Source organism: Squalius cephalus, assembly GCF_949319135.1.
Source record: "Squalius cephalus genome assembly, chromosome: 8".
Classification (NCBI taxonomy): Eukaryota; Metazoa; Chordata; class Actinopteri; order Cypriniformes; family Leuciscidae; genus Squalius; species Squalius cephalus.
This window is the reverse complement of record NC_137129.1, coordinates 46,449,191-46,476,736: the sequence shown is the minus strand read 5'-3', so window position 1 is coordinate 46,476,736 and position 27,546 is coordinate 46,449,191. Positions and strand designations below refer to the sequence as shown.

Sequence of the window (27,546 nt, the reverse complement as noted above, 5' to 3'; positions counted from 1 at the left end):
TTAGTTTGAAGGGAAACCTCCTATTTATTATAGTTAATGATCATATTGTGTGTTTGAGTGAGTTTTGAAGGGGCTGCACCTGCGGGGAGCGTCGTGACGTCACCGCGGGGTCAGGTTGCGTCGCGCGCGCGCGCGGCCCGGGATTTTTACCGCAATGCATCAGAACTCAGCGAACGCGTGAACGAGCCGCTCAGAATGGCGTTTAAACCCGACAGATCAGCGAGACCCGATCATAAACATCAGTCTAATGCTTGAGGATTATTACACGCGAGTCAGAAGGCAAGTTTCAGATCTGTGTGCATGATTACAGTGATGATGCGTTCATGATCAGTGATGGAAATATATTCATAAATGAATGTGCATGCGTAGCGCGCGCTTATTCAGATACATGTAAAACATGCACAGATATAAATGATGTAAACAGAGGAATGAGTGTAAACACTGATATCAGATGAGTGTCTGTGTTTCTCTGGCGTGTTTTCACACACTAAACATCTTTCAGAGCCAAACTGATGCTGGTCTAGTGTTCTGCAGCAGTCCATCACATCAGCGGGACGGGGCCCTTCAGAACCTCAGAACATGAAGATCCGTCACTGTGGACTCTAGAGTCTCAGAAGCCCACGAGAGAGAGAGAGAGAGAGAGAGAGAGAGAGAGAGATCACGGTCGAGCTCAGTGTCTTCTGTGAGCATCATGGACATGTGTGTGAGACGCCTGCTGCTCCTGTGTGTGTTCTTCATGATCTCAGGTGAGTCTGACCTCCAGGGGTCCGGGGCCCTTGGGGGCCGCAAGCAGGTGACAGGGGTCCGGGGCCCTTGGGGAGTAACAGGGGTCTGGGGCCCTTGGGGGCCGCAAGCAGGTGACAGGGGTCCGGGGCCCTTGGGGAGTAACAGGGGTCCGGGGCCCTTGGGGGCCGCAAGCAGGTGACAGGGGTCCGTGGAGTGACAGGGGTCTGTGGCCCTTGGGGGCTGTATGCATGTGACAGGGGTCTGGGGCCCTTGGGGGCCGCTAGCAAGTGACAGGGGTCCGGGTCCCTCTGGGAATGACAGGGGTCCGGGGCCCTTGGGGGCCGCAAGTGACACGGGTCCGGGGCCCTTGGGGAGTAACAGGGGTCCGGGGCCCTTGGGGGCCGCAAGCAAGTGACAGAGGTCCAGGGCCATTGTGGAGTAACAGGGGTCCGAGGCCCTTGGGGAGTGACACAAATATTTAATTTAAAAATAAGTTTGATATAAAAATAAATGCATTTTTAAATCAAACTTATTTTTTAATTAAATTTTTTTGTTTTTGTCTTACATTAATATTGAATATTTAAATGATTTTAAAACCATATTTATCCATTTATTATTTATTTAAAACAATTTGTATTTGCATTTATTTTAATCTTTTTATTTTATTTATTTTTTAAATCAAACTTATTTTTTAATTAAAATATTTTAGTTTTTTACTTACATTAAATATTGATTATTTTAATCCTTTTACAACCATATTTATTACTTTATTTCAAATAAAAAATAAAAATACATTTGATGATAATAAATACATATATAAAATTAGATGTAAATAAACAAACAAAAAAAATGTTAATACATTTAACAGAAATGTATTAAAATAGAGTAATACAATTTTAAATAACACGTATGGCAGTATAGTACTGTTGATTAGAAAACAATGCAATGAAGTACGTAATATAAACAATATTAACAAATGTGTTTATGAAATATAAGATGAGATGTTGACAGTATGAGTGTGGTCTTTCCTCATGAGAATATGACGCTGCTGGTGAGATGTGTGTGAGTGTGACGTGTGTGTGTTTGTGCAGTGTCCGTGTGCAGCGGCGCATGCGCAGAGGTGGACTCGGACACGGAGGCCGTCGCGGGAAGAGAATTCAAGCTCGGGTGCATTTCCTGCAAGGTGCGCCTGGAAGTGGAAGCCACAGCCACCGTAGACTGGCACTTCCGGGCGCACGGACAGGACGAGTTCATCCATGTGAGTGTTTGAGCGGGAAGCGCTCGTTCAAAACTGCAGTTCATGTGAATCGAGTTCCAAAAACAATTAAATTAACTAACTAAATTAATACATTTAATTATATTTAATTAATTGATTAAAATAAATACTTAAATAATAAATGGATACATTCAATGTAAAAAAAATATTAAAGTAAACACAATTTTATGAACACAAATAAAAACAATTGATTAAACTAATTGTTTAAAATAAATTAATAATTAAAATTAATACATTTAATTAAAATAAAACAATCATTAGAATAAATACAAATTGATTTAAATGCATAATACATTAACACATTTAATGTAAAAACTGATTAAAATAAACTAGATTTTATGTAAAAAAAAAAAATATATATATATATATATATATATATATATATATTAGATTGATTAAAAATAATAAATTGAATAAAAATAAATTTATGAATCTAATTAAAATTAATAAATTGATTAAAATAAATAAATTAGATTCAAATCACTAAATACAAAGGGATTTAAATGAATAATAATGAATACATTTAATGTAACAAACATTTAAATAAACAAAATTTTAAATAAACAATTTTTTTATTTAAACAATTAAAACAATTAAATAGAAATTAATACAAATTCTAAAACAAATAACAAATTTGATTAAAATTGATTAAAATAAATACAATTCAATGAAAATTAATAGAAAGCGTTCACTGTTATTAATAGAAATTTATAAAAAAGTAAATAAACAAAAATGTATTTACATCATCATCATCTTCTTCCGCTTATCCGGGTCGCGGGGGCAGCAGTCTAAGCAGAGATGCCCAGACTTCCCTCTCCCTTCCACTTCCTCCAGCTCTTCCTGGGGGACACTGAGGCGTTCCCAGGCCAGCCGGGATACATAGTCCCTCCAGCGTGTCTTCCCCGGGGTCTCCTACCGGTGTGATGCGCCCGGAACACCTCCCCGGGAAGTTGGCTCCTCTCGATGTGGAGGAGCAGCGGCTCTCTCTGAACTCCTCCCGAGTGACCGAGCTCCTCACCCTATCTCTAAGGGATCGCCCAGCCACCCTGCGGAGAAAGCTCAGCCGCCTGTAGCTGGGATCTTGTCCTTTCGTCATGACCCACAGCTCATGGTGAGAGTAGGAACGTAGATTGACCGGTAAATCGAGAGCTTCGAGCAGCTCAGCTCTTTCTTCACCACGACAGACCGGTACATCGACCGCATTACTGCAGAAGCTGCACCGATCCGTCTGTCAATCTCCCGTTCCATCCTTCCCTCACTCATGAACAAGACCCCGGGATACTTGAACTCCTCCACTTGAGGCAGGAACTCTCCACCAACCTGAAGTGGGCAAGCCACCCTTTTCCGACTGAGAACCATGGCCTCGGATTTGGAGGTGCTGATTCTCATCCCAGCCGCTTCACACTCGGCTGCAAACCGTCCCAGTGCATGCTGAAGGTCCTGGTCTGATGGGGCCAGCACGACAACATCATCCGCAAAAAGCAGAGACGAAATCGTGTGGTTTAACTGTAAACAGTGTTGGTAGGGCACTGCTTCCCTCTCCTGAGGTGCCGGACGGTTGGGCAGAATCTCTTCTCCATGGCCTCACCGAACTCCTCCCAAGCCCGTTTTTTTGCCTCCATAACCACCCGGGCTGCAGTCCGCTTGGCCTGCTGGTACCCATCAGCTGCCTCAGGAGTCCCACAAGCCAGCCAGGCCCGATAAGACTCCTTCTTCAGCTTGACGGCATCCCTTACTTCCAGTGTCCACAGGACAGGCACCGGAGACCTTACGGCCACAGCTCCGAGCGGCTACGTCGACGATGGAGGTGGAGAACATGGTCCACTCAGACTCTCTCGGGATCCGGTCGAAGCTCTGCCGGAGGTGGGAGTTGAAGATCTCTCTGACAGGGGATTCGGCCAAACGTTCCCAACAGACCCTCACAGTACGCTTGGGTCTGCCGAGTCTGTCCAGCTTCCTCCCCGCCATTGGATCCAACTCACCACCATGTGGTGATCTGTTGACAGCTCCGCTCCCTCTCTTCACCCGAGTGTCCAAGACATACTGCCGGAGGTTGGAAAAGTCGATCCACAAAGTCGATCATCGACCTCCGGCCTAGGGTGTCCTGGTGCCACGTGCACTGATGGACACCCTTATGCTTGAACATGGTGTTCGTTATGGACAAACTGTAACTGGCACAGAAGTCCAATAACAGAACACCGCTCGGGTTCAGATCAGGGGGGCCGTTCCTCCCAATCACGCCCCTCCAGGTGTCACTGTGCTGCCCACGTGGGCGTTGAAGTCCCCCAGTAGAACGACGGAATCCCCAGTCGGAGCACTTTCCAGCACCCCTCCCAGAGACCCCAAGAGGGCCGGGTACTCTGCACTGCCGTTTGGCCCGTAGGCACAAACGACAGTGAGAGACCTATCCCCGACCCGTAGGCACAGGGAAGCGACCCTCTCGTTCACCGGGGTGTACCCCAACACATGGCGGCTGAGCTGGGGGGCTATAAGCAAGCCCACACCAGCCCGCCGCCTCTCACCATGGGCAACTCCAGAGTGGTGAAGAGTCCATCCTCTCTTGAGGAGTGTGGTTCCAGAGCCCAAACCGTGCTGGAGGTGATCCCGACTATCTCTAGTCGGTACCTCTCAACCTCACGCACAATCTCAGGCTCCTTCCCCGCCAGCGAGGTGACGTTCCACGTCCCTAAAGCTTGTTTCCGTGTCCAGGGATTGGGTTGTCGGGGTCACCGCCTTCGACTGCCGCCCGATCCACTAAGCACCGGCCCCTTACGGTCCCTCCTGCAGGTGGTGAGCCCACGGGAGGGCGGCCCCACGTCGCTCCTTTGGGCTAAGCCCGGCCAGACCCCATGGGGGGAGGTCCGGCCACCATGCGCTCGCATGCGAGTCCCAACCCCGGGCCTGGCTCCAGGGTGGGGCCCCGGCTGCACCATGCCGGGCGACGTCACGGTCCTTGTTTTAGCTCGTAACATATAGGGTTTGTGAAAAGTAAATTAATAAATTAATAAAATTATAATTTGTATTAGAATTATTAAAAAGTAAATAAACAAAAATATATTAACATAAATAAATAAATAAAACATGATTCAAATAAATGTGTTAAAATAAATACAAAAAATTAGTACATTTGACTAAAATAAATCTATTAAAATAGACTGATAAAAATGTATTTAAATAAATAACACATCTAACAGTACCGTAGACAAGAATGCAATGATGAAGCATACCGGTAATGATATTACACACAAATTTACAATATGAATTTTTACTATATTTATTTGGACGTTATACATAAAAATATACAATGTCAACGCAAATGTGGTTGTGTTTTTCGGAGGACTTGTAATATAGATGGTGATTTTGAAGTTTGTGTGGTGGACAGATTTACAGCTACGACGGAGAGTCGAACATCATCGACGAGCGTTTTCAGGACCGGATAAAGTGGCAAGGCAGCAAAACCTACGACCTTCAGGACGCGTCCGTCGACATCCTGAACGTGACCTTCAACGACTCGGGCGATTACCAATGCACCTTCAACCGGATCCTCACCTACCAGCACTATGAGTACTCCACCATCGTCAACAAACTGGTCCACCTCACCGTCGTGGCCAAAGGTATGGGCTTTACCATGGTGAAATCACTGTAATGCATGACTTACAGCGGCTGCCACTGTTTTAGGGCCATTCCATGTTTTTCTGGTGAAATAAATATATAAATGAAGAAAAAAAGCCACAACTAAATACAAGTATCTTCATGAGCACAACCAATGGAAATGGGTCAAATTCAGTAATCTGCTCATGGAGCCACATTCAGATCCTCATATCTCTGAAAGTGAGCTATATAGAGCCTTAAAAAATTTGATGCAAAAAGAAAAGTTTGTTATTAATTGGAACCTAAAAGGACATTGAGATATCTGTAATACTTCTTGAGTAACAGACACACAAACTTTGGAAAAAACATGATAAAAGTGCTTTTTTATTATCTTTGAGCCGTCACCGTTGGCATATAATGCAACAAAGATTGATAAAGTCAACATATTTTACTACTAGAGCCACTGATCTCTGTGTAAAACTAAAATCATCAAGCTGCCGTAATTCTGAAACCATTTTCCCCCTCCTGTAACTTGGCTCCGAATCACTAATGAAAAATTAGAATTGACGCCCCTCTACAAAACAGATTACTACGTAAATATGCATGCATGGCATTTCATATTTTGACTTTCATCCTTATTTATGTTTGTCTTTCTTCAGAAAATATATGAACAAAAATATTAACAAAAAATGTGTGTGTGTGTGTGTGTGTCAGCCACGCGCAAGACGGCTTCCATCGTGTCGGAGGTGATGATGTACGTGACGATCATCGGGCTGCAGCTCTGGCTATTGGTGGAGATGATCTACTGTTACAGGAAGATCGCGGCGGCGGGAGAAGAAGCTCTGAGAGCCAGCGCGTGAGTATCTGCAGTCTAGGGCCCCTATCATACAGCCAGTGCAAAGCAGCGTCAGGCGCGACACAAGTGTGTTTTGCTAGTTTCAGCCTGACGCAGTTTTCATTTTCACGTCCTGCGCCACGTTGTTTAATTAGCGAATGTATTTGCTGAGAACGAGTGTGTGTTCCACCGCATTGTTGGGCCGTTGCTATTTTGAGGAAACTGAAATACACTGAGCCATTGACCAACTGAAACCTGCTCTAAAGTCAATGGCACAGAAGCAGAAGCAGAAGCAAAGACTTAAACCTGAACTCATCATGTTGCGTTTGTGTTCTGTGTTGCAGCGCGGAGTATTTAGCCATCGCAACTGAGGGCAAAGACAACTGCGCCGGTGTGCAGGTCGCAGAATAACACAGGTGAGATAACTAGCAGCGACGGGCCTGTTCACGCCACACACAAACACAACTTATGCTGGCTTGACAAAGCCTTGTCTGAAAGCTTCCTAGCTGGTTGCTTACATGAATTAGCTTGTTGCTATCATGATTTGTCATGGTGTTATCATGTTTTAACACATGAGCATGCATGATTTAGAATGTTGCTAATGTTTTAACACATTGCTAGTAGAATTAGCCATGTTGCTATCATAAATTAACATGTTTTAGCATATTGTTAGTGTTACAGGACCCCACCCTAAAGTAAACAAAGCACGACTCAGGTTCATTATATAGAAAAATACCCAAGATTTATTTTTGGCTTACACAAAGATATATCTCACACACGAGGATGCTTTCATCACAAACTACCTGAACAGAAGGAGCCTTTACACCACAAAGCAAAAGGAAATCAAAGAATCAAAACAAACCCATAAGTTAAATTCATTAAACAAAAACTTGTGAATCACTCAGTTAACTCAAAATAAAATACATGCAAAAATAGCTCCTCTGTTCAAACACTAGACCAGTAGCATCCTCATGCTGCAATAATAAATAGTGGGGGAACAAACAATATACAAACAACAAAAAAAGGAAAAGAAAACTAGTCCGCCCCAAGGGCCTTTCCCATTTCTTTTGGGCCCGATTACCAGCTCAAGCGCCTGGGCGGACTAGACAATATACCCAAAACAAACAAACAAACGAAACCAAAAAAAATCAAATACAACAAGAGCAACAAATGGGCTCCGTAGAGCTGAAAATACAAACATTAAAATACCTTTATTATTCGTATTAAAACAATCACCCCATGTTAAGACAAATTAATACTTTAAATCAGCTCATACCTGTCTCCAAGATCCAAACAAATTCACATGCGAACCTCTCGCATACGAACACCACGAGTGTTGATTTATTTCCGCCGGCCAGAAACAAACGCACCTACTCTTTTTCGTTCCTACCCCTGATATTTATACTTGGCTAACCACACCCCCTTGATTCATACTTTACTGCCTTGATATCACCCGCTACATTAGTATTAATTAGCGTGTTGATAGCATGGATTAGCATGCTGCTACCATGTTTTGACACATTTCTAACATGTTTTAGCATGTTGCTAGCCTGTTTTAACACATTGTTAGCATTAAATTAACATGTTAACATGAATAAGCACATTTCTAGAATGATTTAGCATGTTGTTAACATTATATAACATTTTGTTAACATGATGATAGCATGTTTTAACAAATTGCTAGCATAAATTAGCATTTTGCTAACATGAATTAACACATCGCTAACTTAAATTAGCATATTGCTAACATGAATTCAGAGATTGCATGGATTAGCATGTTCTGAGAAGGCTTTGCTAATGTTCCCATTAACTTATGAAAACTGTTGTATGAAAGTTCAAAAATGTCCAGTTTATAAAATATTTTAAAATGTTTTTTTTCCTCTTGGTTATGTTAACGTTAAGCGGACATTACATTGTATCATTCTTTAATCATTTTGGGAACGTTACTTTTGCATGTTCTCTGAATGTCTAAAACAAGTAACATCCAACTAAAACATTTCAGAGAAAACGCTCCGTGATCGATGTATAATAATGTTTTTGTGCTAGTGTTTAGAGAACATTATTAAAGATCAGATAACTGAACGAATGTTCTATTTTGTTACTGTAAGAGCGTTTGTTCGTAGTTTCGAGAGAATGTTAGCACTCGCTCTAGAACAGAAACGCTGCTGATTCACACGTTGTTCTGGTTTCTGCAGGTTTTTCCCAGGAGCCTCTCCTGAACTGCTGTCACTCACTCCTGTTTTATCTGCTGTTGTTCCTGGCGATCGATCCTCCGTTCCGCATGATTCCTCACGCTATGCATGAACCGAACGCTCATCCCGAGAACTCATTATTCCTCCTCGCTCATAGACAAACGCGGTACTATGAGTTTGCACTAGAGGTCAGTAAAGAGCAAGGAATCTCTGCTGATCGAGGCCAAACACACACACACACACAAACACACACACAAACACACACACACACACTCACTCACTCACTCACACTCACACACACACTCACACTCACACACACACACACACATATAGATATATTATAGTGACTGTAAGATGATCTGGAAGCCGAACTCGATGCACTGCTGAAACTGCATGCGTAAAAAAGAGAATCTGAAGAAACTTCCTTTATATACGTAATAATAATTCATGATCCTGATAGAGTTTATCAATCATATCTGTATAATGTGGTGCAATATGACAATAAACCGTAGTTCTCCAATGTAGCAGAATTATATTGTATTAGCGTTAAAACACTGAACGTCTCAGTGCAGACGATCCAATCACAGGCCTGCGTTTCTGCTCATGTGACGTTCAGTGAGAGAGTGAGAGAGAGAGAGAGAGAGAATGTAAATTAAACGAGTTGAAATTAATTTTGTTGACTGTTTGATTTTGTGTTTGTTCACATTATTAATGCATCAATCGACATGAACGATGAACTATGCTTTTTGTCATAAAGTCAAACATGACAGGATGCAAAACCAAACTACATGAAATATAATTTAGCATAACAGAATATTTCTTAATAAGCATTATACTGACAAAACTGAAGAATTATTTATATTATTACTGTTATGATTTGCTATATTTTTGCATATTTTCTGTGTTACACAAGATTGTACTAAAGATATCAGATGTTTATGATGATTACTGACTTGCCGAATTAAACCTGCTTTTGTTGAAACATTCTGTGCCGTTTCACTGTAGTTTTGAGTGAAGTTGGTGTAAAATACTACTTAGTTTCTATTGTTTCATCATTTCAAACAAGTTGTATTTATTTTTATCAACTTATTTATTAAATCGTCTTTTATTTATTTATTTTAATTTAGTTATTAATTTGTTAACATCAAATGTTTATCTATTTATCTATTTTATTTAAAACTATTGATTTATTTTAATCAAATTTATTGTTTTTATCAATGTATTTATTTTAATGAAAGAAGTGTATATATTTTATCATATTTATTTATTTACATCCAATTGTATTTATTTTATTAATGTTTATTTTTTCTTAATTTTAATTTATTTATTTATTTATTTATTTATTTATTATTGTTATATTTTATGATGTATTTTTACAGTTTTTCTCTAGACTTGCGGCCACAAATATCACTCTGAATCCTGCGAGTCTTAAACACACGTGAATGACATCATCATCCTCCAGGAAGTGACACTGACATCATCATCCTCCAGGAAGTGATGTGGTTTTGGAGGGAAAACAGCAGCACAAACACTGCTGTTATTTGAGGAATTCTGGGATGTTTTGTGGTGGTTGTTGATTTGTAACACTTTAATATTCCAGTAGTTTCATTGAAAACTGAATTTCAGCTCAAAATCACTTTCTTTCAACCTTTTGGATTCTATTAGATAATGAAGATGATGATGAAGATGATGATGATGATGAAGATGATGATGTTTCTGCCGTAGTTTTCAGACACAAACAGTGGCATTTGAATTGAATTACATATTTACACATTATAGTTTGTTATGATTACAATACTATTTCATTAAAATAATGAAATAAATAATTATAAATAAATTAAAAACATTTTCAGAATATTCAAAAACGGAATAATAATAATAATAAAATGTATATAAATATATAATACAGTTGATTATAATAATATTCCATGAAGATAATGAAAAAATATATTTATAAATAAATTGAAATAAGTGGCGTTTTTAAATATTTATATAAATATTATATTTATAGTATTAATAAAATGTAATTATCTAATTAAGTAAAATAATTGTTAAAAATATTTTTTTTCAGTTTTACTTGACGTTATTAATTGTTTGTGATTACTTACTGAGAATAGTAGATTTCTATCTACCCTCCATAACTAGAAAAATGTATAATTATTTTAAAAATTCCATGACTTTTGAAGAATTTAATACACTTCCATGAGTTTTCCAGGTCTAGAAATCACACTATCAATACTCTCTCTCATATATCCAGGTTTTCCAAGAGGAGATTCACTGAAAGAAGAACAAGATGGTGATCATACATGTTTCTTGCGCATCAAATCATCATAGAGTGATTTCTGAAGGATCATGTGACACTGAAGACTGATGCTGAAAATTCAGCTTTGATCACAGGAATAAATTACACTTTACTAGATTCACATAGAGAACAGCTGATTTACACTATAATGATATTTCACAATGTAGTTCCAGTGGATCCACTTCATCTCCACAGAGCAACTTTCCTGACTAACTTCTCTGGTTCAGTTCTGGTTCGGGTTCGGGCTCGATCAGTCCACTCACTCATTGGGTTCGGGTTCGGTATCATCACTCACTCATTGGACCGCGCCGTGCCGGGTGCGCGCGCCCGTGCGCGTTCCCGTGTGCGTGCCAGTGCGCGCTTGCGTTCGATGACGGGAGCGCAAAGTGATCAGCGGATCTTTTCGATCATCATTCAGATCAATAATAGTATAATATTAATAATAATAGCACCTTGCGTGCGCGCGCCTCGCGTCTGGAGAGCTGTGCGTCATTTCTCTCCTTTATGTTTGAATGTTGTCGCGCTGGAGGAGTGATGATGGATCCTCACAGAGCGAGCTGATCACGGTCAGTGCCGGAGGATCATGTCCTATGTGTCTTCACAAGGTAAGAGTTATAATCGATCATCTGATCGGCTCCGATCACTGATCAATACGGGCTCGCGCTGGCCGCCAGATGATTGACAGCTCTCACTCTGGAGTCCAGCGATGCCTTTACATTCACCTGATCGATAATGCACCTTCCGCGTGAGAGTCCAATCATTGCGATCGATAATCAGTGTGAATAGTTGAGCTCAGAAACAGCAGGTTTATTTATAGATCCCGAACCGAACCGAGTCAGGAGCGGCCCGCGCGCGCGCACGAGGGAGAGCTTCCGGAACACACGCGAGAGCATCAACACAAATACTCACACTGAGAATCACAAAATTATTTTAATGTTAACTGTAAAATACTGTAGCAATGCTCGCTTAATCGGTTAACAGTGCTGGGAAAACTGTAATAAATCTAATGTAATTGTACAGTAAAACACGGTTACATCAACCATTCTAAGATGTAAAAAAGAATAGAACCCTATAATTTACATTGAAATGCCATTCCCAGAATTCTCTGTGTGACACTTCACATTTGAGGGTTTTTAATAGGCATAATTATGTTTCTTCTTAGTTTATTTTCTGATCAGTTGTGTTCATTAGGGTTTAATGTTGTTAAATTAATGCATATTGAATTATTTGAGTGTCCATGATGGTGTTTGGTGTTGTTTAGTGCAGTCCTTACTGATGATCAGATGGATGTGTGTTTTGATTACGCATCTGTAACGGTGATGAGCGTCAGTCGTGCCACTGTGAATCTCAAGAGGTCATTTACATTGAGCTGGAGGAGTTTCAGCGAGAGCTTGTTTAAATGTCATGCTCTCCCCTGTCGGCCGGACTTCTGTCTGTAAAGTGAGTTTATTCAGAACGAAACAAACAGTTTGTTATATTATTGTATATCATCAGTGTTTCAGTAGCAGCTTCACAGTAATAAACAGGAGAATAACAGAATCAGTGATGCAAACTTCATCAAATATGAGACGGACATAGAGTCAGTGGTGAAGCCGCTCTACATGAGATGGGAGAGTCATTATTCAAGTTTTGTTCTCTGCTGCATTTGATACCATCAATCACAGCGTTCTTTTGAATAGACTCGAAAACTATGTTGGCATTACTGGAATTGCACTAGCATGGTTTAAATCATACTTATCTGACCGTTATCAGTTTGTAGTTGTAAATGAAGAGATATCTTATTAGTGCTGGGCGGTATGACCAAAAATCCATATCACAGTATTTTTCCAAATTATACCGGTTTCACGGTATATGACGGTATTTAATTTATTTCAAGCATGGCTGGTTGTTAACCACATTTTCTACTGATTGAGAGAGGAAATACTGCAGTAGATTGACTTAGGCCCCGATCACACCTGACGCGTTTTTAGCAGTGAGAGGCGCCTTTTTTCAATTGTTTTCCTATGGCCTCGCGTTTTTGCAATTGAAAAAACCCCAACTCCGAGCGGAAAAAGCACCCGACGTCATCGCGTTTTTTTCCACTGTCCAATCGAATGAATGGAGAGGCGGGCCTTCCGTTGTAGTGATGAAAGCTACAGTTGCTTGAACGCCCGGAGAGTGCGATGATGGAGGATAAACTTGTGGTGCTCTCGCGGGTTACCAGGAGCTTAACGACTTCACAAACCGTAACTACCACAATGTTAACAGAAAGTAAATAAAGTTAATAAAAGGCGGATTTGACGTTTACTTGATTGACAAGACAGCTGTTTTGGTGGTTGCCTAGCAACATAAAAAACGCAGCGCACTCGTTCTGTGTGATCGGGGCAGTGCTGTGTGCCTCACGTTTTCGAACCTGAAAAACACGTCTGGTGTGATCGGGGCCTTAGAATGCACTATTTTACTGTCATGAGTGAATATTGTAGAAAAATTCCAACCAAAAAATGATGCTGTTTACAAAGAGGAGCCAGCAGGAGACGCTGTAGGAGCGGCAGAAACAGCGGTTTCCCCGGTAACGGCTGAACACAAAGCGGTTTCCACGGTGACGGCTGAACACAAACCAGCGCTCATAAACACTGCTTTTATCAGGAGAGATAAAGAAAGATTAAATTGAAATAACATCGAAACTTTTTTTAAGACCGTCAGTTCACTTCAGAAACATTCAAATAAAAACTCCCGCGCCGTGTTTTGAAACGTGAAACGTGCAGTGCTCATGTTTATTCAACGATGTCAATCCCAACCACAAATAGATTTTCCAAAAGGCAGTGTTGATATTGTGAACCAATGTATGGGAAACACTGTAAGATAATTTGACAGCTATCAAAGATAGTTTAACCTATGCATCTTCACCGTCAGGCTTAGTAACACATAACGTTAGCTGTGCCCTCACCACAGTTTCGCGCCGCGTTCTGATCATTGTTAAAGCGACATGCTTTGATGGTTCTTTATATTGCATTATGCCTATATTGCAGTATGTTAAAAATTCATATCATAACAAAAATAAACACCGGTATTCGGTATGAACTGGTATACCGCCCAGATCAAGTTAAGTATGGCGTACCACAGGGCTCAGTACTAGGACCTTTGCTGTTCACGGCATGCTACTCCTGGGAGATATCATTATTATTCAGATCAATTCAGCTCAGTGTTGATTGTGTTCTGGTGTGGATCGAGTGTAAGATCTGTTTCATACTTCTGACTGTACAGAATTATTGTTTTTAGTTGAACTGATGTGCTTGTTTACTGGTTACTGCTTTGAAATACTTATGTTGAATTAAGTTAATGCACATGAAGAGTGTTAACTAACAGCCCAAAAATATGTTATAATGTTTTGCTAACGTTGTATCTTCTCTGAATGGTCAAAACATCCAGTTTTTAAAAAAAAAATTTTTTTATTGGTTATATGAACGTTAAGGGAACATTCCATTGTATCATTCTTCAAACATTATGAGAACGTTACTTTTGAATGTTCTCTGAACGTTCTGAAACAAGTAATAACATTTAAAAAATGTTAGATGAACATCAAACTAAAACATTTCAGAAAAACACTCCATGAATGATGTATAAATAATGTTTTTGTTCTAACGCTTAGAGAACATTATTAAAGCCCAGATAACTTTGAACGAACGTTCTATTAATGTTACCGTAATGCGCATGAATGCAGTGGTGAAATGTTGAGGTTAGTATGATGTACAGACCCGTCACTGATGATGCGGTTTGGTTTAAGCATCTGATCCACTTTTGCGTGTTTTGTGTTTCACTTCTGTTTGCGGCGACAGACTAGAAAACTCCCTTTATAATCAACAGCACATCGACTGTGTAAATCAGATATTTATTGTGCTGTGTAGATGCTAACGCTGGTGCAGCGACATCTCAGCATTTGTTTTGAAAAGTGTTGATCTTCTAATATATATGTAACAGCAAGATAATTGGTTTGCTTTAGATGTTGAGCCACATTATGACATGAAATTGCAAAAAACTTTTTGAATGTTAGTTTGTTTATTTGAAATTTATTTATCATAATTACAGTATGAAAGGAAATAATGATCAGATTATGAAATTTGACGTAAATTTACAGTTAACATCTTCTTGTTCACAAGTATATTGTAATTTAAATATAATTTTACAGTTTTGCATTTATTTGAATAGGTAAGTTTCGTCAGGGCACAAAGAAATATAGAGCTGAGTATCATCAGTATAACAGTGAAAACTAATGCCATGCTTCCTAATGATATCTCCCAAGGGTAGCATGTACAGAGTGAACAGCAGCGGTCCTAGTACTGAGCCTTGTGGTACGCCATACTGAACTTGTGATCGATGAGACATCTCATCATTTACTGCTACAAACTGATAACGGTCAGATAAGTATGATTTAAACCCACTAATTTCAAAAGAATGTACAGAGATGATAACGAGAGCAGTCTCAGTACTATGGTATGGTCTAAATCCTGACTGGAAATCCTCGCAGATATCATTTCTTTCTAAAAAGGAACACAGTTGTGAGGATACCACCTTTTCTAATATCTTTGACAGATAAGGTAGATTCGAGATCGGCCTGTAATTGACTAATTCTGTAGGATCAAGTTGCGTTTTTTTAACAAGCGGTTTAATCATAGCCAGCTTAAAAGTTTTCGGTACATCATGACAAAGATGAATGAATGATATTAAAGGAGAACTCCGGTCAATTTTAACATTGAGCTCATTTTTTTGTAAATTTGCTGTCAATACAGAGAACAACGACAAAAATCGGTGTTGCCTACACCGTGTTATCCTCTTTTTAAAATTTGCACCCTGTTGACTTCAGTGGGGCAAGTTTTAAACCTGCTTTTAGCCTCTTAACATCCTTGATGTGTCATTACAAGTGCCCAGTCATGTGAGTGATTCCTTCAGAGTGAACACGGTGACTGCAGTAGATGTGCAAGATATGGATAAAAATGATGTTTATTCAGCCAGCGCACATACCTGTATTTACTTCCCGTTTTCGGTCGAAGGCCACAGTAGTCGATTGTCGAGTTCACGCGCGTGATCATAGGTAACTAAGCAATAGTGGAGAACTCGACAATCGACTACTGTGGACTTCGACCGAAAACGGGAAGTAAATACAGGTATTTGCGCTGGCTGAATAAACATAATTTTTATCCATATCTTTCACATCTACTGCAGTCAGATTCACCGTGTTCACTCTGAAGGAATCACTCACATGACCTGTGCACTTGTAATGACACATCAAGGATGTTAAGAGGTAAAAGCAGGTTTAAAACTTGCCCCATTGAAGTCAAAAGGGTGCAAATTTTAAAAAGAGGATAACACGGTGTAGGCAACACCGATTTTTGTCGTTGTTCTCTGTACTGACAGCACTCCAAATGTACAAAAAAATTAGCTCAATGTTAAAATTGACCGGAGTTCTCCTTTAAGAAGAGGATCTATGACCTCTGGAAGTATTTCTTTCAGTAGCTTAGTCGGTATAGGGTCTAACATACATGTTGTAGATTTAGATGATTTAACGAGTTTAGTAAATTCTTCCTCTCCTATAGCAACGAATGAATGGAATTTTTCCTCAGGGAGACTACAATGCACTGTCTGATGCGATACTGTAGTAGACGGTTGCATAGTTATAATTTTCTCCCTGATATTATCAATCTTGCAAGTAAAGAAGTTCATAAAGTCATTACTGCTGTGCTGCTTCGAAACGTCTGGGGTTAAAGATTTATTTTTTGTTGATTTAGCCACTGTATCAAATAAATACCTAGGGTTGTGTTTGTTTTCTTCTAAGAGAGACATCAAATAATCAGATCTAGCAGTTTTTAGGGCCTTTCTGTATGCAATAACGCTTTCCTTCCACGAAATGCGATAAACCTCTAGTTTTGTTTTCTTCCAGCTGTGCTCCATTAAATGTAATTTTACAGTTGTTCATCTTTGTAGTCGGTGAGTTTTACATAAATGTAGAATCATCTCATTCATATGTACAGCCAAATTCCTGTCTGTCTGTCCAAGAAAACTGTGTTCCTGAACTGTGTATCATGGACTCTTCTTGATCTCTGTTCTCGGTGTGTTCTGACAGTCCGGATCACTGCTGAACACGTGGCCTGTTCTGAGCGTTTATGTAAGAATCACACATTCGATGCATCAATCACAGACTCGTCTTAAACGCTCTCATTTCCCATCATCAGCACTGCTGTAGAAAAGGCTTTTAATAATAAACCTGTTTAATGCAGAAGCCGTGTTCCTGTGAGTTTAGCAGGTTAGCTGTGACATTATGGAAATATTGAGGCTTCTGTGGGCATCAGGCATTGATTTCCAAATCAAGCCAATAACATGTTGACACACTTACAGTTAATCTGCTTTATGGAAAAAGATGTGAACCAACTTCTTGATTCTTGTTCATGAATAGCTATAGGGCATTCAGGATGAGGATTTCATTTCTAAGAACATGTGCTCAGCATCATCTTTATTCATGTTGGTTTCATATGTTTTATTAGCTTACAGTTTGACTGTCGCTCTGATCTGTGCAGATGCTTGAGAAGCTCAGCTTGATTACTAGAAGTTAAATCTGCCTTTCGGTCCTCTGACCTTTTGGCCTTTGGTTTAACATAAAGAACTACTGCCCAATAAACATTTGTTTTAATTAAGTTTTTGTGCTGCTGAAAATTTCTTCTGGTAGTTAACTCTTTCCCCGCCATTGATGGAATTTTACGACTTTCCGTGTTTTCACTGTTATGCTCTTCATCACACTGAATCTAATGTTCTCATGTTACCATGAATTACGACTGGTTTTTGAAAAGTGCATGTTTGTAGAAATATTAGCATTGAATTGTCATTTTAATTAGCAGCGAATGCTGCATGAATTCCTCCTGAATGACCTTGGAACACAAAGCTAATCATGACTAAATAAGTGACCTTTATGAAAACCATGATATCTCCGTTGAGATGCGACAGGAACGGCCTGTGGAAAGTGTTCTGGAGAACGTTTCGAAAGCACATGTGTTGCGGGTCCAGCTGCCAGAGGAGGAAGAGACTCCCACCTACAGGGAGAGAGAGAGAGAGAGAGAGAGAAAGAGAGAGGGATTACATCCATCACGGTTGCCACGGCAACGCAGAGTTGGCTCCCTCTTCCAGAATAGTTCTCTCCTCTCATCCCGTTTTCATGCTGTACTCAAACACTTCCATCTGACACCCACCTCTCTGCCTTTCCTTTTCCTCTCTTTCATAATCCCTCTCTCTCACGCTATATCGGTCACTTTAAGTCGTTTTTTAGCCCGCTCGGCCGTGGTCGTCATGGTAACAGGCTGGGGGTGTGCGAGCGAGAGAGAGAGAGTGGGCGTCACGGAAGTGACATCTCTTGGGCTGTAACCCATCTTCCTCCCTCTCTCTCTCTCTCTCTCTCTCTCTCTCTCTCTCTCTCTTTCTCTCTCTCTCTCTCTCTCTCTCGCTCTCCCTCTCCCTCGCTCTCGCTGTGGGGGCGATCGGGACACAAAAGCAAGTGTCAAAATGAGTTTTAAATTTGTCTTGTGTGTGTTTCCATATATGGCGCATTGAGCGTTACTGTGCTCTTTATGATCCCGTCCTCATATTCATCCAGATATGTGCTTTCTATATATAGTGCACTTGAAGTGTTCGAGTCATGTGACCCATGTTGACCTAGAGGTCGTGACCTCTCTACTTTTAAAATCATACGTCATCATTATAACGTCATCTATTGAATTTATTAACTGTAGTAAAAATGTGTCCCACCTGCTTCATCTTTGATTAAAACAGCATTAATATTACTGTTAATCAGCTATAAACTAACTAACTAGTTATTCCCTAAAACTGCATTCTGGAGTTTATTATACATATATATTTTTTAATTGATTCATTAAAAAGAAATATTGCTGTAAAATGTTTGTGTATTTCTATGTTAATTGCTATAAAATTATCTTACACAAACCATATACTGTGTTTAGACATAACTGTAGCTTACAGTATTGCAAAAATAACAAATTTTAAACAAGTATTAATAAATAATTATAAAATAATGTTACACAGACCAGAATTTCATACTGTGTTTAGACATAAACTGCTACAGTATTGCAAAAATGGCAGATGTCATTTAAAATAATTATTAATAAATAATTGTAATTAAATCATTTAATAATAAAATAATTTATAAAATTATGTAAAATAAAACAACACATATTATTTAGTTTGACCCGCTGAAGGTGATACTTTGCAACAAAAAACATTGTTTTGCTCAATTTGTACCGTATTGATGGAAAGTGGATTGTATCTGCCATGCCAATAAATCTGACAGTAATGTGCCATTTATGATTTTTTTTATTTTGAATAAATATTGTGTAAAGTAAAAGTAAGTATTCAGGTTTGATTCAGTTGTATCATGTGCACTAATATTGTGTGTGTGTGTTCAGATGGAAGGTGTGTGTCTCCATGTTCTCGGCCTCACACTCCTCTGAATGGCCACACACACGACTCCCCCGGTTGGAGCCGCCAGCTCCGCGTCAGAGATGGAGACCAGTTCTACCTGCTGGATCAAGAGGAGGTGAACAGACAAACACACACACACACACACTCACAGCTGTGAACACTAGAGGGAGCTGCAGGCCTTTGATGACACTTTGACTTTCTTGGATCATCAGCATCAGTGTTGAAAAAGCTGCCTTTTAAACTCTAGTGCGCCTGCAAACTAATAATATAAATATATAATTTTATATAGAAGCATTATATTTACATTTATATTTAATCATTTAGCAGATGCTTTTTTCCAAAGTGACCAACAAAAGGGCACCAATATGCAAGTGCTGTTATGAGTCTCAGTTAGTGTAGTACAGTACACTTAACAAGGTTTGTTTTTAAATAGATATTTTGAATAGTAAGTGTCAGTATTAATGGGGCAAGTGTTGATGAGAAAGATGCATCTTCAGTCGTTTCTTGAATGTGGCTTTGGACTCAGCAGCTCAGGTTGAGTTCAGCAGGTCATTCCTCAGTTCAGGTGAAGGTCCGTGTAAGTGATTCTGTTTCTCTTTGAGATGATGCACCACAAAACACCGTTCACTTTGCAGAACACCAGCCTCTTGGATACACATGGGTGCAGGTTTCTGAAGTGCAGGTTTCTGAAAAGAGGAGTGACGTGTGTCTCTTCGGCTCGATGAACACACTCTTGCTGCAGCATCTGGATCAGTTGCAGAGGTTTGACAGTGATGCTGGAAGGAGAGAGCATTACAAGAGTCCAGTCTGGAGAGAACAAGAGCTTGGATGTGTAGCTCTGATCCTACTAATGTTGTATAAGGCAAAATCTGCAGGACCGAGCAGTTCTAGCAATGTGTTCTGTGAGGTTCAATTGTTCATCAATCATAACTCCAAGGTTCCTGGCTTTCCTGGATGGAGTTATGGATGAGGAGCCTAGCTGAATGGAGAAGTTGTGGTGTAGTGTTAGGTTGGCCGAGAACAGAAGCAGTTCTGTCTTCACAAGGTTGAGCTGAAGATGGTGGTCCTTCATCCAGCAAGAAATGTCGAGATGCGAGCAGCTCCCGTTGGATCCTCTGGTTGGAATGAGAGGTAGAGTTGTGTGTCGTCAGCATAGCAGTGATGGGAAAAGCCATGTTTCTGAATGATAGACACTAGTGATGTCATGTAGATTGAGAAGAGAAGCGGTCCCAGCACTGAGCCCTGAGGCACTCCAGTAGCTAGATGATAACAGTGATGGGATAAACCATGTTTCTGAATGACAGATCCTAGTGATGACATGTAGATGGAGAAGAGAAGCGGTCCCAGCACTGAGCCCTGAGGCACTCCAGTAGCTAGATGATAACAGTGATGGGATAAACCATGTTTCTGAATGACAGATCCTAGTGATGACATGTAGATGGAGAAGAGAAGCGGCCCCAGCACTGAGCCCTGAGGCACTCCAGTAGCTAGATGATAACAGTGATGGGATAAACCATGTTTCTGAATGACAGATCCTAGTGATGACATGTAGATGGAGAAGAGAAGCGGTCCCAGCACTGAGCCCTGAGGTACTCCAGTAGCTAGATGATAACAGTGATGGGATAAACCATGTTTCTGAATGACAGACACTAGTGATGACATGTAGATGGAGAAGAGAAGCGGTCCCAGCACTGAGCCCTGAGGCACTCCAGTAGCTAGATGATAACAGTGATGGGATAAACCATGTTTCTGAATGACAGACACTAGTGATGACATGTAGATGGAGAAGAGAAGCGGTCCCAGCACTGAGCCCTGAGGCACTCCAGTAGCTAGATGATAACAGTGATGGGGTAAACCATGTTTCTGAATGACAGATCCTAGTGATGACATGTAGATGGAGAAGAGAAGCGGTCCCAGCACTGAGCCCTGAGGCACTCCAGTAGCTAGATGATAACAGTGATGGGGTAAACCATGTTTCTGAATGACAGATCCTAGTGATGACATGTAGATGGAGAAGAGAAGCGGTCCCAGCACTGAGCCCTGAGGCACTCCAGTAGCTAGATGATAACAGTGATGGGATAAACCATGTTTCTGAATGACAGACACTAGTGATGACATGTAGATGGAGAAGAGAAGCGGTCCCAGCACTGAGCCCTGAGGCACTCCAGTAGCTAGATGATAACAGTGATGGGATAAACCATGTTTCTGAATGACAGACACTAGTGATGACATGTAGATGGAGAAGAGAAGCGGTCCCAGCACTGAGCCCTGAGGCACTCCAGTAGCTAGATGATAACAGTGATGGGATAAACCATGTTTCTGAATGACAGATCCTAGTGATGACAGATAGATGGAGAAGAGAAGCGGTCCCAGCACTGAGCCCTGAGGCACTCCAGTAGCTAGATGATAACAGTGATGGGGTAAACCATGTTTCTGAATGACAGATCCTAGTGATGACTGATAGATGGAGAAGAGAAGCGGTCCCAGCACTGAGCCCTGAGGCACTCCAGTAGCTAGATGATAACAGTGATGGGGTAAACCATGTTTCTGAATGACAGATCCTAGTGATGACATGTAGATGGAGAAGAGAAGCGGTCCCAGCACTGAGCCCTGAGGCACTCCAGTAGCTAGATGATAACAGTGATGGGGTAAACCATGTTTCTGAATGACAGATCCTAGTGATGACATGTAGATGGAGAAGAGAAGCGGTCCCAGCACTGAGCCCTGAGGCACTCCAGTAGCTAGATGATAACAGTGATGGGGTAAACCATGTTTCTGAATGACAGATCCTAGTGATGACATGTAGATGGAGAAGAGAAGCGGTCCCAGCACTGAGCCCTGAGGTACACCAGTAGCTAGATGATAACAGTGATGGGGTAAACCATGTTTCTGAATGACAGATCCTAGTGATGACATGTAGATGGAGAAGAGAAGCGGTCCCAGCACTGAGCCCTGAGGTACACCAGTAGCTAGATGATAACAGTGATGGGGTAAACCATGTTTCTGAATGACAGATCCTAGTGATGACATGTAGATGGAGAAGAGAAGCGGTCCCAGCACTGAGCCCTGAGGCACTCCAGTAGCTAGATGATAACAGTGATGGGGTAAACCATGTTTCTGAATGACAGATCCTAGTGTTGACTGATAGATGGAGAAGAGAAGCGGTCCCAGCACTGAGCCCTGAGGTACACCAGTAGCTAGATGATAACAGTGATGGGATAAACCATGTTTCTGAATGACAGATCCTAGTGATGACATGTAGATGGAGAAGAGAAGCGGTCCCAGCACTGAGCCCTGAGGTACACCAGTAGCTAGATGATAACAGTGATGGGGTAAACCATGTTTCTGAATGACAGATCCTAGTGATGACATGTAGATGGAGAAGAGAAGCGGTCCCAGCACTGAGCCCTGAGGCACTCCAGTAGCTAGATGATAACAGTGATGGGGTAAACCATGTTTCTGAATGACAGATCCTAGTGATGACTGATAGATGGAGAAGAGAAGCGGTCCCAGCACTGAGCCCTGAGGCACTCCAGTAGCTAGATGATAACAGTGATGGGGTAAACCATGTTTCTGAATGACAGATCCTAGTGATGACAGATAGATGGAGAAGAGAAGCGGTCCCAGCACTGAGCCCTGAGGCACTCCAGTAGCTAGATGATAACAGTGATGGGGTAAACCATGTTTCTGAATGACAGATTCTAGTGATGACATGTAGATGTAGAAGAGAAGCGGTCCCAGCACTGAGCCCTGAGGCACTCCAGTAGCTAGATGAGACCAGTGATGAGATAAACCATGTTTCTGAATGACAGATCCTAGTGATGACATGTAGATGGAGAAGAGAAGCGGTCCCAGCACTGAGCCCTGAGGCACTCCAGTAGCTAGATGATAACAGTGATGGGGTAAACCATGTTTCTGAATGACAGATCCTAGTGATGACAGATAGATGGAGAAGAGAAGCGGTCCCAGCACTGAGCCCTGAGGCACTCCAGTAGCTAGATGATAACAGTGATGGGGTAAACCATGTTTCTGAATGACAGATCCTAGTGATGACATGTAGATGGAGAAGAGAAGCGGTCCCAGCACTGAGCCCTGAGGCACTCCAGTAGCTAGATGAGACCAGTGATGAGATAAACCATGTTTCTGAATGACAGATCCTAGTGATGACATGTAGATGGAGAAGATAAGCGGTCCCAGCACTGAGCCCTGAGGCACTCCAGTAGCTAGATGATAACAGTGATGGGGTAAACCATGTTTCTGAATGACAGATTCTAGTGATGACATGTAGATGGAGAAGAGAAGCGGTCCCAGCACTGAGCCCTGAGGCACTCCAGTAGCTAGATGATAACAGTGATGGGATAAACCATGTTTCTGAATGACAGATTCTAGTGATGACATGTAGATGGAGAAGAGAAGCGGTCCCAGCACTGAGCCCTGAGGCACTCCAGTAGCTAGATGATAACAGTGATGGGGTAAACCATGTTTCTGATTGAAAGATCCTAGTGATGACATGTAGATGGAGAAGAGAAGCGGTCCCAGCACTGAGCCCTGAGGCACTCCAGTAGCTAGATGATAACAGTGATGGGATAAACCATGTTTCTGAATGACAGATCCTAGTGATGACAGATAGATGGAGAAGAGAAGCGGTCCCAGCACTGAGCCCTGAGGCACTCCAGTAGCTAGATGATAGCAGTGATGGGATAAACCATGTTTCTGAATGACAGATCTAGTGATGACATGTAGATGGAGAAGATAAGCGGTCCCAGCACTGAGCCCTGAGGTACACCAGTAGCTAGATGATAACAGTGATGGGATAAACCATGTTTCTGAATGACAGATCTAGTGATGACATGTAGATGTAGAAGAGAAGCGGTCCCAGCACTGAGCCCTGAGGCACTCCAGTAGCTAGATGATAACAGTGATGGGATAAACCATGTTTCTGAATAACAGATCCTAGTGATGACATGTAGATGGAGAAGAGAAGCGGTCCCAGCACTGAGCCCTGAGGCACTCCAGTAGCTAGATGATAACAGTGATGGGATAAACCATGTTTCTGAATGACAGATCCTAGTGATGACATGTAGATGGAGAAGAGAAGCGGTCCCAGCACTGAGCCCTGAGGCACTCCAGTAGCTAGATGATAACAGTGATGGGATAAACCATGTTTCTGAATGACAGACACTAGTGATGACATGTAGATGGAGAAGAGAAGCGGTCCCAGCACTGAGCCCTGAGGCACTCCAGTAGCTAGATGATAACAGTGATGGGATAAACCATGTTTCTGAATGACAGATCCTAGTGATGACATGTAGACGGAGAAGAGAAGCGGTCCCAGCACTGAGCCCTGAGGTACACCAGTAGCTAGATGATAACAGTGATGGGATAAACCATGTTTCTGAATGACAGATCCTAGTGATGACATGTAGATGGAGAAGAGAAGCGGTCCCAGCACTGAGCCCTGAGGCACTCCAGTAGCTAGATGATAACAGTGATGGGGTAAACCATGTTTCTGAATGACAGATCCTAGTGATGTCATGTAGATGGAGAAGAGAAGCGGTCCCAGCACTGAGCCCTGAGGCACTCCACTAGCTAGATGATAACAGTAATGGGATAAACCATGTTTCTGAATGACAGATCTAGTGATGACATGTAGATGGAGAAGATAAGCGGTCCCAGCACTGAGCCCTGAGGCACTCCAGTAGCTAGATGATAACAGTGATGGGATAAACCATGTTTCTGAATGACAGATCCTAGTGATGACATGTAGATGGAGAAGAGAAGCGGTCCCAGCACTGAGCCCTGAGGTACACCAGTAGCTAGATGATAACAGTGATGGGATAAACCATGTTTCTGAATGACAGATCCTAGTGATGACATGTAGATGGAGAAGAGAAGCGGTCCCAGCACTGAGCCCTGAGGCACTCCAGTAGCTAGATGATAACAGTGATGGGATAAACCATGTTTCTGAATGACAGATCCTAGTGATGACATGTAGATGGAGAAGAGAAGTGGTCCCAGCACTGAGCCCTGAGGCACACCAGTAGCTAGATGATAACAGTGATGGGATAAACCATGTTTCTGAATGACAGATCCTAGTGATGACATGTAGATGGAGAAGAGAAGCGGTCCCAGCACTGAGCCCTGAGGCACTCCAGTAGCTAGATAATAACAGTGATGGGATAAACCATGTTTCTGAATGACAGATCCTAGTGATGTCATGTAGATGGAGAAGAGAAGCGGTCCCAGCACTGAGCCCTGAGGCACACCAGTAGCTAGATGATAACAGTGATGGGATAAACCATTTTTCTGAATGACAGATCCTAGTGATGACATGTAGATGGAGAAGAGAAGCGGTCCCAGCACTGAGCCCTGAGGTACACCAGTAGCTAGATAATAACAGTGATGGGATAAACCATGTTTCTGAATGACAGATTCTAGTGATGACATGTAGATGGAGAAGAGAAGCGGTCCCAGCACTGAGCCCTGAGGTACACCAGTAGCTAGATAATAACAGTGTTGGGATAAACCATGTTTCTGAATGACAGATTCTAGTGATGACATGTAGATGGAGAAGAGAAGCGGTCCCAGCACTGAGCCCTGAGGCACTCCAGTAGCTAGATAATAACAGTGTTGGGATAAACCATGTTTCTGAATGACAGACACTAGTGATGTCATGTAGATGGAGAAGAGAAGCGGTCCCAGCACTGAGCCTTGAGGTACACCAGTAGCTAGATAATAACAGTGATGGGATAAACCATGTTTCTGAATGACAGATCCTAGTGATGACATGTAGATGGAGAAGAGAAGCGGTCCCAGCACTGAGCCCTGAGGCACTCCAGTAGCTAGATGATAACAGTGATGGGGTAAACCATGTTTCTGAATGACAGATCCTAGTGATGACATGTAGATGGAGAAGAGAAGCGGTCCCAGCACTGAGCCCTGAGGTACACCAGTAGCTAGATAATAACAGTGATGGGATAAACCATGTTTCTGAATGACAGATCCTAGTGATGACATGTAGATGGAGAAGAGAAGCGGTCCCAGCACTGAGCCCTGAGGCACTCCAGTAGCTAGATGATAACAGTGATGGGATAAACCATGTTTCTGAATGACAGATCCTAGTGATGACATGTAGATGGAGAAGAGAAGCGGTCCCAGCACTGAGCCCTGAGGCACTCCAGTAGCTAGATGATAACAGTGATGGGATAAACCATGTTTCTGAATGACAGATTCTAGTGATGACATGTAGATGGAGAAGAGAAGCGGTCCCAGCACTGAGCCCTGAGGCACTCCAGTAGCTAGATGATAACAGTGATGGGGTAAACCATGTTTCTGAATGACAGATCCTAGTGATGACAGATAGATGGAGAAGAGAAGCGGTCCCAGCACTGAGCCCTGAGGCACCCGTCAAGTGTGAATAGAGGTGTTGATGAAATGAGTGAGTGCAGATGAACCTGAAGAATAAATAGGATGAGTGGATATAGGATCAAGCTGACAGGTAGTAGGTAATTGGAAAGGACGAGTTTGGAGACTTCTGCCTCTGAAAGTGTGTTTGCTGTTCAGATGTGTGTCAGTTTGTGGTGTGGAGAATTGGCCGCTGATGGTGGTGGTTTTATTTATGATGAATGTGGCAAAATCATCAGCTGTTAGGGTTAATGAAGGAGAAGGAGGAGGGTTAAGAAGAGAGAAGAAGGTTTTTAAATGCTTGCGAGTCAGGATATTCTTTAAAATTTTGTTGTGATATTAAGTAATTTTAGCAGTAGAGACATTAGAAGCAGGAAGAGAGGAGGGAGGGATTGATACAGACCAAGGTCAGCGAGATCTTTCGATTTGCGCCACTTCCTCTCTGCAGCCCTGAGTTTAGAATGATGTTTGAAGAGAACATCAGATAATAATAATAATAATTTGTTACATTTATATAGCGCTTTTCTGGGTACTCAAAGCGCTTACACTTTATCTCCTCAACCACCACCAATGAGCAGCTCCACCTGGATGATGCGACGGCAGCCATATTGCGCCAGAACGCCCACCACACACCAGCTTACTGGTGGAGAGGAGACAGTGATGAAGCCAATCAGTATATGGGGATGATTATGAGGCCATGATGGACAGAGGCCAAGGGGCAAATTTGGCCAGGATGCCGGGGTTAAACCCCTACTCTTTTTCG

The 27,546-nt window shown here is 41.7% G+C and overlaps 2 protein-coding genes across 2 annotated transcripts in view; both read left to right on the top strand.

Annotated features, from left to right (window-relative positions):
* The first annotated feature begins 128 nt into the window (after positions 1–128).
* LOC307162515 (sodium channel regulatory subunit beta-1-like) lies at positions 129–9,616 on the top strand. Its single transcript, XM_079877882.1, has 7 exons — positions 129–279; positions 503–746; positions 1,818–1,984; positions 5,385–5,616; positions 6,308–6,449; positions 6,773–6,844; positions 8,624–9,616. Exons 2-6 carry the CDS (start codon positions 692–694, stop codon positions 6,837–6,839), a joined length of 663 nt encoding a protein of 220 aa, XP_079734008.1. The 5' UTR covers positions 129–279; positions 503–691; the 3' UTR covers positions 6,840–6,844; positions 8,624–9,616.
* Positions 9,617–11,143: 1,527 nt separating this feature from the next.
* syngap1a (synaptic Ras GTPase activating protein 1a) overlaps positions 11,144–27,546 on the top strand; it is an 85,163-nt gene continuing 68,760 nt past the window's right edge. The window contains exons 1-2 of the mRNA XM_079880016.1: positions 11,144–11,527; positions 19,364–19,494. Of these exons, the coding sequence (XP_079736142.1) occupies positions 11,506–11,527; positions 19,364–19,494 (153 nt within the window). The 5' untranslated portion in view covers positions 11,144–11,505. The remainder of the gene's footprint in view (positions 11,528–19,363; positions 19,495–27,546) is intronic.

What these genes read in the sequence shown, in the direction of transcription:
- LOC307162515 (XM_079877882.1), top strand. Translation starts at nt 692, where the DNA reads ATGGACATGTGTGTGAGACGCCTGCTGCTCCTGTGTGTGTTCTTCATG. An exon ending in CCTCACCGTCGTGGCCAAAG is followed by an intron (nt 5,617 to 6,307) that starts GTATGGGCTTTA and finishes TGTGTGTGTCAG; the next exon opens with CCACGCGCAAGACGGCTTCC. An exon ending in GAAGCTCTGAGAGCCAGCGC is followed by an intron (nt 6,450 to 6,772) that starts GTGAGTATCTGC and finishes TCTGTGTTGCAG; the next exon opens with CGCGGAGTATTTAGCCATCG.